Source organism: Molossus molossus, unplaced genomic scaffold (assembly GCF_014108415.1).
Source record: "Molossus molossus isolate mMolMol1 unplaced genomic scaffold, mMolMol1.p scaffold_m16_p_17, whole genome shotgun sequence".
Lineage (NCBI taxonomy): Eukaryota > Metazoa > Chordata > Mammalia > Chiroptera > Molossidae > Molossus > Molossus molossus.
The window spans coordinates 51415815-51430261 of record NW_023425352.1 but is presented as its reverse complement, the minus strand read 5'-3'; the positions used below and the strand labels follow the sequence as shown (position 1 = coordinate 51430261).

At 37.9% G+C, this 14447-nt stretch overlaps 1 protein-coding gene across 1 annotated transcript in view; it reads left to right on the top strand.

The window, feature by feature from the left end:
* PPA1 (inorganic pyrophosphatase 1) overlaps positions 1 to 14447 on the top strand; it is a 40382-nt gene that overhangs the window by 10749 nt on the left and 15186 nt on the right. The window contains exons 3-6 of the mRNA XM_036265714.1: positions 9521 to 9574; positions 10405 to 10524; positions 13218 to 13304; positions 14092 to 14218. Coding sequence (XP_036121607.1) covers positions 9521 to 9574; positions 10405 to 10524; positions 13218 to 13304; positions 14092 to 14218 — 388 coding nt within the window. The remainder of the gene's footprint in view (positions 1 to 9520; positions 9575 to 10404; positions 10525 to 13217; positions 13305 to 14091; positions 14219 to 14447) is intronic.

Genomic DNA, 14447 nt, shown 5'->3' with positions numbered 1-14447 from the left:
ACCACTGACCACACCGGCTGGACTTCTTTCTTTTTTAATTAAAATTTTTTCGGCTTTATTGAGGTATGATTGTCAAATAATCGTTGTACTTATTTAAGTATATACAATGTTAAGGTATACAATGTGATGTTTTGATGTATGTGTACATTTTGTAAAATGATGTTCCCAATCAAATGATGCTCTTAGTCAAGCTTATTAACCTATGTACGATTTCACATATTTACTTTTCTTGGGTGGTGAGAGAATATTTAAATTCTACTCTCCTAGTAAATTTTATAGAACCATGCTGTACATTAGATCCCCAAAACTTACTCATCTTAAAACTGAAACTTTGTACCGTTTGACCAACACTTTCCCCTTTTCCCTACTTCCTAGACCATTCTACTCTCTATTTCTATGAGTTCAACTTTGTTAGATTCCGTATATAAGTGAGCTTATACAGTATTTGTCTTCCTGTATCTGGCTTATTTCACTTAGCCCTCCAGGTTCATTCATGTTATAAATGGCAGGATTTCCTTTTTTTTTTTTTTTTAAGGCTGAATAATATTCCTTTGTGTATATATCCGTTCATTTGTTTGCCAACACTTAGGCTGTTTACACATCTTGACTATTGTGAATAATGCTACAATTAACAGGGGAGTATGAATATCTCTTGGAGATCCTGATTTATTTCCTTTGTATTTACCCATCAGTGGGATTGCTGGACCATATAGTAGTTCTATTTTAGTGTTCTAAGGGACCTCCGTACTGTTTTCCATACCGTACCAATTTACAATCCCACCAACAGTGCATTTACTTTTAGCAACTTAGAGTATATTCTATAATCACAAAACCAACTTTGAAGGCAAAACTTAAAACTAAGGGTTAAGAGCCATTGTCACTTGGTGAGCAACTAATAAAGTAAAATATTGGAAATAATGAAATGTGTACACCTTTTCAAAATTTTATGGGAATAGAACATTTCCTTATCAACTACACGATAGGTTTTTTATTTTTTTCAATCCTTACCCAAGGATATTTTTCTGTCCACCTTCAGATAGAGTGGGAGGGAGGGAGAGAGAGAGAGAGAGAGAGAGAGAAACATCGATGTGAGAGGGACACATTGACTGGTTGCCCCTGAACAACCCCAACCAGGGGCAGGGACCAAAATGCAACCAAGGTACATGCCTTTGACTGTGATCAAATCTGCGACTCTTTGGTCTGTGGGCCAATGCTCTGATCACTGAGCCAAAGCGACCAGGGCTCTAGGAGGTTTTTAAAAAGGCAAGATGCCCTTGTTTTTTATTTGCCTCTTACTTTATATATAATCTCTAGATACATTTAAAAGAAAATTCTCTCTACCACCACTGTTCTCCAAATTTTATTGCAAAACAAAAATAAAAGAAAGGGTGGTAGAACCATGATTTTTGCATTTCTTCCCAAATCTGACATTTACTTGATGATGAAGTTATCTAGAGGAATGCATAATGGGTCAACTTATAAATACTAATTTAAGGCATTTATGTAATTACGTAATTTTTCAGTACATCATGTCATGTCCACTAGGCTGCAGATTCAGTGTTGGAAACAGATCATACATCATGAGGCATGCATGAGTTTCTCAGTAGAGATACATTTAACTTTACTGCTAAGATTCAGACATGGGTGTAATTAAATTAAGATCATGTTGTGTATATACATACTTAACTGCATTACTAATAATAACCTACCCAATAGCCATAGTGTCTATTCATTAGTAAATGACTTATCAGAATACTGACTTGATTCACAAGAAAACTAGTTTGGAGATAAACACCTATGATCAACCATACTACTGTAATATTCCTGTTTAATCAATGAAATTATTGGACTAATCAAGATACAGGTTTCTTCCTGGGTATATACCATATGATCCAGCTGTCCACTTTCGGGTATAGTCCAAGGGAACTGAAAGCAGGATATTGAAGAGATACCTGCACTCCACTGTATACTACAGCATTAGTCACCATAGCAAGGTGTGGAAACAACCTGTGTCCTTTGATGGATGCATAGATAAGAAAAATGTTACATGTTTTTATATATATACATATATACACACACATGCATGTATATATGTGCGTACACACACACACACATATATATATATATATACATAATGTATGTATATACACATACATATACTTTTATAAATAAAAGTACAACAACATGGCCCTGGCCAGCCTGGCTCAGCGGTTAGAGCGTCATCCCGCTGACCAGAGAGTCTCAGTTCCCGCTAAGGGCATGTACCTCGGTTGCAGTTTGTCCCCAACCCCGGTTGGGGTTGTGTGGGTGGCAGCCACTTGATGTATCTCTCTCACGTCGATGTTTCTCTTTCTTTTCCTCCCTTTCTCCCTCCCGCTCTATCTGAAGAAAAATGCAAAAATCTCCTCAGATGAGGATAAAAATAAAAAGTACAACAACATGGATATACCTTGAAGGCATTATGCTAAGTGGAGTAAACTAGACTCAGAAAGACAAACACTGCTATAGCATCACTTGTATATGGAATCTTAAAAAAAAGTTGAAGTGGGCCTGGCCAGTTTGGCTCAGCGGTAGAGTGTCAACCTGCAGACCAATGAGACTTGGGTTTGACTCTGGCCAAGGGCACCTACCTCGGCCAATGAGTTGCGGGTTCAATTCCAGCCAAGGGCATGTACCTCAGTTGTAGCTCGTCCCGGCCCTGTTTGGGGTCCTGTGGAAGGCAACCAGTCGATGTGTCCCTCTCATGTCAATGTCTCTCTCCCTTTCTCTTCTTTTCTCTCTCTCCCACTCTATCTGAAGATAAATAGAAAAATGTCCTTGAGTGAGGGTTAAAAAGAACACGAAGTCATAGAAACAGAAAGGAGAATTGTGGTTATCAGTGACTGGGGGGTGGGGGAAGTAAGGAGAAGTTGGTAAAGGGTACATCCATTGAGCTGTAAAATGAATAAGGTCTGAGGATCTAATGGAAAACGTGGTGACTATAGTTAATAGCACTGTATTGTGTAACTGAAATTTGCTAAGAGAATAGAACTTAAATTATCTCTCCCTCAAAAAAAGAAAGAATAAAAGGTAAATATGTAAGGTGACGGATGTGTATAGGTATGTCAGATCATCACGATGTACACTTTAAATAGCTTATAATTTAAATAGCTTATAATTTATTTGTCAATTATACCTCAATAAAGCTGGAAAAGATACAGGTTACATTTCTTCTATCCCTAAAAAAATTTATTGTAAATGTTTTTGGCTATTGGAATGATATAATTTAGACTTGTTCAGTTTCTGATTTCCTTAGACTCTAGACACCTTTAACATTAACACTCTTGTCTTATTGATGAAATGACTGCTAGATTTCTGACTTTGGTAAGTCAGAGCTAAAGCTATAGTTTGTCCTTCCTCCACCTTCTACAGGCTTGTCAAAAATCACCCCACTAAGGTTACTAACCTCTGTCTTCCTTTCTCTGTAACTATTAACAGGGATTTGAGAGCTTTGATATGAGCAGGAATTTAGAATTCAAAATATAGCAGAAGTGGAGAACAGAGTTCTGAGAAGTCCTGACAATGGGGATAATAAAACCTAATTTCAGAATGAGCTAAGTAATAGTTGAAACCAGTTAGGATTCAAGGAAAAAGGCATGAATTTCTGGGTGGTACTAAATTTTATAAAATCTTGTCTTAGATCACATGAACTTGAAAAGCATTTGGGTTAGTTTCTCTATTTTTGAGAATTTTAGAATAGCCTGTTTTTATAAGTGCTTGTTTATTTCTTAAACCAATCAAGTAGAGTTTTTGTGTTTTTTTAAAACAATACCATTTGGAGGTAGAAAAGACCACACGTCTACAACACATATATGTATAGATACACGTGAACATACAAACAGATGCAAATAGAGACATCACGACTACCATAAAGAAGTGGGATCTGGCCCTGGCCGGTTTGGCTCAGCGGTTAGAGCGTCCGCCTGCGGTCCGGAGAGGCCCGGGTTCGGTTCCCGCTAAGGGCATGTACCTCGGTTGCAGTTTGTCCCCGGCCCTGGTTGGTCGTGCGGGTGGCAGCCACTCGATGTGTCCCTTTCACATCGATGTTTCCCTCTCTCTCTCTTCCTCTCTCTCCCTCCCACTCTGTCTGTACAAAAAATGGAAAAATGTCCTCGGATGAGGATTAAAAAAAAAAAAAAAAAAAAGAAGTGGGATCTGTTCAAGGATCTTTCCTCCCCGCCCCCTCTGTCAGCCAGTCCCCATGCTAGCAGAGCTGTAGATATCTTTTTCTAGTTTCAGTTCTTCTAATTGTCTAATTTTCTAGCCCTGACTCCTGCCTCTAGCTGGTTGTCAGTGTCCAGCTGAACCACCCATAAGGGGGGGCCAGCTCACAGCTGTGACCATGTACTTACCTTTCTTGTCACAGTGTGTAATGTGTACTCTTCAAACAAATGCATAAGATCAGCCAATGTTTTGGGGTGTCCTTGTACGCACATGGCAGTCCACAGGAATCTAGCATATGGGCCACCCTTCTCCAGTTGGAAGTAGATGGTCATCCTGGGGTTTCCCCATGGATGTCTCTTTCCTAAGGCCCATTTCTTAGGTCTCCTGGCTGGCTCACAACTTGTTACTTAAAATTTCCCAGGGCTGAGAGACTAGAGTGAGAGGCTGACAAGTCCATCATTACACAAGAGTTTAAGAGAGCTTACATATGAGGTGCGTCTTGGAGGTGACAAGGTGACATGGCTATCTTCTGCACCTTCCACCCCCCAGACTGCCCGTTTTCTAGTTAAAAGCACTGAGTTTAGGTGCTGGGGCAGGAATGTGTGTTTAATATAAGGGACGGGGGACTGCCAGGTGCCCAGAGGCTTTGCTGTCAGAGCTGGTTAAGAGACAGATAAGGTAAAGGGCAGCTCACTACAGAGTTTTTGTGTACATTCCCAAATGGGGGTTAGGGGACAGGAGTCAATATGGCAGATTAGCTTCAAGACTGAGTCAATTCTGTCCACAATATACAATATGGCAATTCTATTTTTAATTTTTTGAGGTGCCCCCAATACTGTTTTTCACAGAGGCTGTGCCATTTAACTTTCCTACCAACAGTGCACAAGAGTTCCAGTGAGAATGCAAGTTTTAACATAAAAGCTTTTCTAGCAATGGAGTAATTGGTTGAATTTCTCACATCCAGTGCCCTGAAAATAAGTATCACTTTCACCTAGTGGCAGCCCCCTGAATTGCAGTTATGTTGTCTAGGAGAAATTAACTGGTCTTTAGTAGTAGTTCCTGCTAAAGAATGAGAACCCCCCTTTTTATATCAAAATATTTAAAAACACTTTTCCTTGTGATAATAAAAACTACTACACATTCATTGCTTTGCTTTTAAAAAATAAATATGGTAACCATAAAAACCCTAGAAGAAAATGTAGGCAGAAAAATCTCAGACATCTTATTTAGTGGAATTTTTACTGCTACATCATCTAGGGCAAGAGAAACAAAAGAAAAAAATTAATAAATGGGACTACTTCAAACTTAAAAGCCTCTGCACAGCAAAAGAAACCAACATCAAAATGAAAAGGGAACCCACTCTGGGAGAACATATTTGCCAACGATATATCGGATAAGGGGTTAATTTCCAAAATATATAGAGTACTCATACAACTCAGCAAAATGAAGACAAACAATCCAATTAAAAATAAGCAGAGGACACATCAAAATTACAGCTAAACTATAGAACAACCATCATTCAGAAAAGAAAAAAAAATGGATAGAGGACCTGAATAGACACTTCCCCAAACAGGACATACAAAAGTTCCAGAGACATGTGAAAAAGTGCTCCATATCATTAATCATCAGAGAGGTGCAAACTAAAATGACTATGAGATATCATCTCACACCTGCCAGAATGGCTGCCATCAACAAATCCTCAAGTGCTGGCAAGGGTGGGCATGCAGACTGGTACAGCCACTATAGAAAACAACTTGGTGCTTCCTCAAAAAATCAAAAATGGAACTGCCAATGGACCCAATGATTCCACTTCTAGGCATATACCCTAAAAAGCCTGATACACCAATCAGAAAGAATATATACACCCCTATGTTTATAGCAGCACTGTTTACAATAGGTAAGATCTAGAAACAGCCCAAGTGCCCATCAGCAGATGGATGGATAAAAAAGCTGTTGTACATTTACACAATGAGATACTATGCAGCTATAAGAAAGAGAGATCTCTTACCTTTTGAGACGACATGGACGATCTGGAGAGTATTATGCTAAGCGAAATAAGCCAATCACAGACAAGTACCACATGATCTTATGTGTGGAACATAATGAACAAAATAAGCTGTCGACCAAGAGTGATCCAGAATCATGGAAGTAGGAAACAGACTGGCAAACCTCAGAGGGATGGAGGGTGGGAAGAGATAAACCAAAGAACTTATATGCATATATGTACAACCAATTGACACGGACACTAGGCTGGGGAAGGAAGGAAGGGGGTGGGAATGGGAAGAAGGGGGTCAATGGGGAAAAAACGAGGACATCTGTAATACTTTAAACAATAAAAAAAATGTTAATCACTACAGTATCTACATACACTTGAAAATGTGCTAAACAGTTATTTTACAGGCAAGTCCCTCATCTAGGTTCATGACCCCAAGCTGTAGCTTAGGCCTACAAGCTAGAAGGACCAGGTTTAGAGACCCAAACTTTAGGGAGTTAAAAGTTTTCTTCTGTTCACTGCCAATCTCCAGTGCCTAGAAAAGTGTCTGTGGCACATAATGGTGGGTGATGCTTAGTAAATATTTATTAAAACATGAATCAGACCTGGCTGGTTTGGCTCAATTGTTAAGAGCATCGGCCCGCAGACCAGAGAGTCCCAGGTTGGGTTTCCGCTAAGGGCACATACCTCGGTTGCAGTTTGTCTTCGGCCCCAGTTGGGGTCCTGTGGGTGGCGGCCACTCGATGTGTCTCTCTTACATCGATATTTCTCCCTCCCGCTTAAAAACAAAAACAACATAAATCAATTGGATATATGGTCCTTGCAGGATACTCCTTGCTAATTTTGACCCAGTTAATGTTTTTTGTTTGTTTGCTTTGTTTTTTGTTTCTTTTTATTATTAGTTTATTTTTGTTACAAATGTTTCTCCTTTTCCCCCCTTTGATACCCCTCTTCCCAATACCGCCCCCCACCCTGTTTTTTGTTTCCATTAGTTATGCAGGTTTGTACTATTAGGTAATAGGGTTTTGAGATCTATATGTATTTATCATTTAGTTCCATTGAAGTATTTGATATTGTTTTCAAACTTTGAATTAGTAATTTCAGTTCTGTTTGCTACTTTGTTTTCTCGAGGCAGTATATTCATTAAAAAATATATATCATTTTGTAATATATATATATATATATATATATATATATATTCTTTTTTTAATCCTCACCTGAGGATATTCCTACATTTATCTTTGAATTGAGTGGGTGGGAGAGAGGGAGAGAAAGGAAGAGAGAGAGAGAGAGAGAGACATCCACATGAGAGGGACACATCAACTGGCTGCCTCCCCCACAACCACGACTGGGGCCGGGACGGACCTCAACCGAGGTACGTGCCCTTAACAAGAATTGAACCCGGGACTCATTGGTCCTCGGGCCGATGCTCTACTGCTGAGCCAAACCGGCCAGGGCTGTAATATTTTCTTTTAAAAAATTAACAGTCAATCTCTTTGATTTTCTCATCTCAGTTTAATTTTTCATGAAGTAACAGCTTCATCGTGTGAACCTTTAGGATATTGCTGCTGAAAACTTGAAAAGCCCTTACTTTGTTCTAGTGTCGTAACTTTACAGATCCTACATTTTAACACCCGAGTAGTGGTATTAGATAGATGCTGTTCTTGAAAATTACCCTGAAAAATTAGTGTTACTTTTCCTAAAACCACCCATTAATACTTTATAAGGATAGAGCAGTTTATACAATCCTGGATTTAAGTATCTCCATTCCTTGTGGTTTTTATGTTGTTAGCAAGTAGGAGTCAGGAGGTTTAGAACAGAAACCTAAGGAATGTTTTAGTTTCCCTTGGTTTGACCAAGATTTACACTTCTGAATATAAATCAGTGTAGCTTTTCTGCTTGGTTTAAAGTAGCAGCAAGGTAATTATTGGCTTGAAATCTTTGACTTAATCCCTTGTAGCTCATCAGACCCTGTTTTTTGTTTCTTTAATTGAATTTATTGGGGTGACATTGGTTAGTAAAGTTATATAGGTTGCAGGTGTATAATTCTATAAGTTCCTGTTTTATTCCTTGGTAAAAATAATTTTCTGACTCCTTAAAGTTCAGGGTTTTTTTTAAAAAAATAGATTTTAGAGAGGAAGGGAGAGGGAGGGAAAGATAGAAACATGGATGAGAGAGAACATCAGTTGGCCACCTCCTGCACGCCCCCCACTGGGGATTTGGCCCACAACCTGGGCATGTGCCCTGACTGGGAATCGAACTGGTGACCTCTTGGTATATGGGTCAGTGCTCAACCACTGGGCCACATCAGCCAGGGCCGAAGCTCAGTTTTAATTAGAGACCTTATGTCAAGTTGATATTTGACTTAGGTGTGCAAAATGAGGCGATTGTGATTTTCTTTCATTGTGTTTTTAAATAATAAGTACTTGAGAATTTAAAAAATATATTACTCATTTTGCATTAGTTGATTTAAGGCTGTAAACTAATTACACTAGAAATGCTATTGGTTAAAATATATTTGGAGCACATTATTTTATTTCAGTGTCAAACTTCTTGTCCTTTTGAGGAGTACTTGATTTTTAAACACAGCCAGGTTGGGAGAAAAAGGTGGGTAATCGAGCTGATTAATTTTGTTTGAGGCTAAAACTAAACTGTGACAAAGTAATTAAACTGATTTTGGATTTGTCTTATAAACCACCTCTGAAATAGGCAATCCCAAGACATTTTTAGTAATTGAAGCGTCACAGTGGCCACCTCCTCCACGTCCCCCACTGGACGTGCAATAATGATTTCATCATTATTGAAATGATGAATAGGAGGCATTGGAGATGATTGCTTTGAAGATGGACTTCCTCAGAGATACAAGTTCTATCATGTTTAGAAATTGTTTCTTTTGGTTATAGAAACATTCTTTCCATACACCCACACCTCTGACTATTTTATTATGAAAAAAATTTTTTTTTTTTGGTTACGTGCCCCTAGCGGGAACTGAACCCAGGACTCTCTGTTGCGCAGACCGACGCTCCAACCACTGAGCCAAACCGGCCAGGGCTTTATTATGAAAAATTTAAAACACCATCTTGATTCTGCAATATTTTAGCAGAATAGCATTTTGCAAGAATAATATTTTTCAAAAATAATATTTTTCTCTAGTTTGCTTTGTCTCTTCATCTGTTAGTCTGTCTTATTTTTGATGCATTTTATGGAAAGTCCTTTGATTTCGAAGACCTGATACAATGAGCAGTTTAACCTTGGAGGAACTAAGGCATGTTCATTGAAGAGAATAGATTAGCTCTTGTGACCATCTGACTTTCTGTTTTTCAGGATGTGTTCAACATGGTAGTTGAAGTGCCGCGCTGGTCTAATGCAAAAATGGAGGTATGTTTCAGCTTAGATTGACAGTCAGATGTAGGATATTAGTTTTGATCTAGCCACACTGATTTGCTCAAGGGTTGAACACCTGAAGCCCAAGGTTTACCTCTTTCTAATCCCAATCTATCACTCATTGCCTGTGCTCCAACTAAACTCAGCTATTTACAGTTTACCAGTTTGCTGCAGCCTTACCGTCCCTTATACCTTTGCTTCTGGAGTTCCCAAAGCCTGGAATTATCTTTTTCTCTTCTGTCTTGTTCTTTTTAAGTCCATCGTTGACTTCACAGAGTCAACAGGCTTTCCTTGGTCACCCCAGCCACAAATGATCTTATTGGAATTTCTGTTGCATTTTGTTAATTTCCTTCTGATGACACCTAAGATATTTGGCATTTTGTTAAGGATATTTATTATGTGTTTTGTATCACTGAATTAAGCTTTTGAGTGTAACCACACTTTGCATGTAATAGACACTCAGATATTTCAATAATTGTAAATGCTTTAAAGGAAAGCTGAATTTGATAATATTTATTTTGCCCTTTTAATAAAAATCTTTTCTGTCTCAAATGTCAGGATTTATTCCAGGTAAGTTTAGTTTTGCTTTCTGTAATTAGTAAATGTTCTTTTTCCCTTCTTGATAGGTCCTGTATACCTCAAATATTTTCCACTTAAAGGCTGACTATGGAGAAACTTATTTCAAACTATAACAATGTTAGGGGTAAAAATATGTCATTACAGTGGAACTAGGGGATGTACATTACATAATTAATTTCCTCAACGCCTTATTTGAATAGTATTTCACATCCAAATATGCAATGATTTGAAATTTTTTATTTCAGATTGCTACAAAGGACCCTTTAAACCCAATTAAACAAGATGTGAAAAAAGGAAAACTCCGTTATGTTGCAAATTTGTTTCCTTATAAAGGATACATCTGGAACTATGGTGCCATTCCTCAGGTACATCTCTGTGCAATCGTTAGAAATGTACTTACTTCTCAGCTTACAAAAATATTTAACTTATTGCTCTTAGTAAAAAAATAGATTTAAACACCTTCAGAAAGTTTTTGCTATAATAGATTTTTAAAACACAAGGGGTAATTAACTCATTTTAATACTTCCTTGAATAACTTTACAAGATCATCTGAAAGGTAAATATTTAGTGTTCAAGTTCATATTTGAGCCCTGGCCGGTTCGGCTCAGCGGTTAGAGCGGTTAGAGAGACCTGGGTTCGGTTCCTGCTAAGGGCACGTACCTCGGTTATAGTTTGTCCCTGGCCCTGGTTGGGTCATGTGGGTGGCAACCACTCGATGTGTCCCTTTCACATCGATGTTTCTCTTTCTCTCTCTTTCTACCTCCCACTCTATCTGAACAAAAAATGGAAAAATGTCCTCGGGTGAGGATAAAAAAAAAGTTCATATTTGAAAGTTTCTTCTTTTTTGAAATATTTATCCTTTTACATGGACTAGTTATAAACTGTACAAATTCTTTCTTTACACAATGAGTGGCAATTGATTAAGAGAGACAGTGTAGCCCTGGCCGATTTGGCTCAGCGGTTAGAGCGTCGGCCTGCGGCCCAGAGAGACCTGGGTTTGGTTCCCGCTAAGGGCACGTACCTTGGTTGCAGTTTGTCCCAGACCCTGGTTGGGTCGTGTGGGAGGTAGCCGCTCGATGTGTCCCTTTCACGTCGATGTTTCTCTCTTTCTCCCTCCCACTCTATCTGAACAAAAAATGGAAAAATGTCCTTGGGTGAGGATTAAAAAAAAGAGAGAGACAGTGTAGACTAATGGTGGTAAAAGCACCAATTTTTGGTACCAGGGTAGGGTTCAAATACCAAGACTGCCACTTCCTAAGTTACCTAATTTGTTTCTGTTTCTTCCTCCCTGAGACATGAATATCTCCCCTGAGATATTAATAGTACTTAGCTCATATGGCTATTGTGAGGAATAAAAAACACATAGTTCACATAGCTGTTGACCTTTATGTTTAGAGTCTTGATTCCTTCTTTAAGCCAAGCTCTCAGTGGTAAAGTAAAAACAGGAGGGGAGATATGCATGGTTTACAAATTTATCCCCAGCACAATGCCAGTGTATAGTAGTTCCTTATGTAACATTTGAATGAAAAATCACTAGAGTCATGTCTATTATGAGTACATGACAAATTTAATTCTGGTTTGGCTAGGCTAACACTGTGACACTTAGGATTTTTACATAAAATATTCAATTTATTTTTTCCTGTTGATAGTGTTTTTATTACCACTTAGTCTATTAAGTGGAATCTACTGTGAAACAGTCTATAAGTTACCATAGGTCAAACTCATCTAGCTTGTTAGGTAATTACAAAGTCATTTGTCTGCCTTAATCATAGCACTTCACCTTGTACTTTGTCACATTTTATTTTTTATTTTTATTTTTTTGAGAGTACATGCCCTTAGCTGGAACTGAACCTGGGTCTCTCTAGTCTGCAGGCTGATGCTCTCACCGCTGAGCCAAAGTGGCCAGGGCTCACCTTGTACTTTAATTGATTTGATGTTTAGTCTTGAAATGTCATCCCTCTGGGAAAACATTGCTGAAATTCTTATTCTTCTGGAGGCTGGATTTGGCTTTGTTGGATCCAGTCTTCATCACCCTTCATTTTTATCTTTTTGCCTTTACTCCAGCTGAGTAGGCACACAAATGCAAGAAACATGTTCTGAATCGGGGAAGAAAAGAACCAAAACAACAGCTACATTTGAAACTTGACTTCTTGGCAAACATAGGCCATCTGTTCTTTTATGAGATGCTCTGCAGGGACTGCCTTGCAACTTACCAGGAAAGAAAGCCAGCAGTTTACAGCTTCAGAAAATTCTAACTAAACTTTTCAGCCTTGGTTCCCTGTCAGCAGTGACACTTTTACCATAAGAACACAGAGTTTCTGTTCTAGTATTACTGCCTACCTACCTCTGCTTTAGAAATTTATCTTAAAGAAAATCTAGTTGGTAGAAGGTAGTAATTACCAAGACTTCCTCAAAGCACTTTTCTTTTAATATATTTTGAAAGTAAATATTTGGGCCTATATCTGTGTTACATTCATATCAGTTATTAGGTGGTTGATTTTTTATTTTTCTTTGATCCTCACTCAAGGATATGGTTTTTGTTTGTTTTGTTTTCTGTTTTTATTGAATTTTTTTTTTATTTTTTAGAGAGAGGAAAGGAAAGAGAAGAGAAATATCGATGTGAGAGAGAAACATCAATTGGTTGCTTCCTATACATGCCCTGACAGGGAATTGAACCTCAAACCTAGGTTTGTTCCCTGACTGAGAATGGAGCCCAAAATCTTTTTGATGTACAGGATGATACGCTAACCAACTGAGCCACTCGGCCAGGGCAGGTGGTTGATTTTTGTTTGTTTTAAATAGGATTATTACCTGTTTTCAAGCTTAAATTTAGTTTAGCAATCCATGTATAATAGGAGCCCTGGCATTTAGTTAAAATTATTGTGTGTTGTTAAGATTCTTAGATGTGAATGAAAAAGTTTTTTAAATGAGAAAAATAGCTGAAGATTAATATTTTTGCAGAAAGACTCATGTGGTGTTATTTTTTAGTGTCAGCATTATTTATTCTGTCAGTACCATGTAGAGGAACAATATACTCTAAGCCTATTTTTCCCCTCAGACTTGGGAAGACCCAGGACACAATGACAAACACACTGGCTGTTGTGGTGACAATGACCCAATTGATGTCTGTGAAATTGGAAGCAAGGTAATGGAATCTGAAATGTTTTTCTTTAGTGCTTATATTACATTAATGAAATATATAAAGTTCATACTTTAAAAATATTATGAATAATGGTGTCACTTTGGGTGATTAGAAGCTTCCATTTCATTGAAAGCATTTGTATATTATTACTTGCATAATTATAATTTGTATATTTAAACCTAGCATAGAAAAAATGTGTGTTGATGTGTGTCAAATGTCATCTCAGTACAAGACAAACCTTGGAATTGACCCAAGCCAAGTAACCTTATGAGTTGGAGATTTATGATAGGGGTTCCTCTATCAAGTAGACTTTCTTTAAGACTTTAACTGTAGTTATATGTCTTTATAATCTTTCTCAGGCTCAGAGAAATATAAACAACTGAAAAGAAAGTTGTCATTCAGTTTCTTAAGTCATAAAGTTCAGTCATATTGTATGATGTCTAATTCAGTGGCTTCTATAAAATAAAAGTAGAGAAAGCACATTAAAATATATATTTGAAATAAATTAGTAGGGTTTATTCTTTGGCACAATCAATGACAGTTTAAAAAAGTATTAATTATCTTGAACCATGTTACTGACTTCCTTAGATCTATACGTAGTAAAGGTACATTTTCAACTTGGATAGACTGATAGGCATTTACTTGTTTAGCTTTTTAAAAACTGCTTAAAGGAACAATCTTAAGGTAAGTTTGCAGAAACTTGGCATCTTCCCTACTGTCCACCAAGTAAAGCTTTTCTTCCAAAGTTTCATTTTGTAGTATTGTCCTGACTATGGTTATTGACTCTCAGGTATGTGCAAGAGGTGAAGTAATCAAGGTGAAAGTTCTGGGCATATTGGCTATGATTGACGAAGGGGAAACCGACTGGAAAGTGATTGCCATTAATGTGGATGATCCTGATGCAGCCAATTATAATGGTAAGAAAATTTAAAAATCTGAAGACTTTGTGCCTACATCTGATGCACCACTTAACCTATGACAGAATTGTAAGCTCATGCCTTCAAACTGTTAAAGAATGGAGGAGCAAAACAGCTGACAAAGAATTGCTATTTCACCCTGGCTAGTTTGGCTCAGCAGTCGGAGTGTCAGCCTGTGGACCAGAGTCCCGGGTTTGGTTCCCGCTAGGGGCACGTACCAACAACAAAA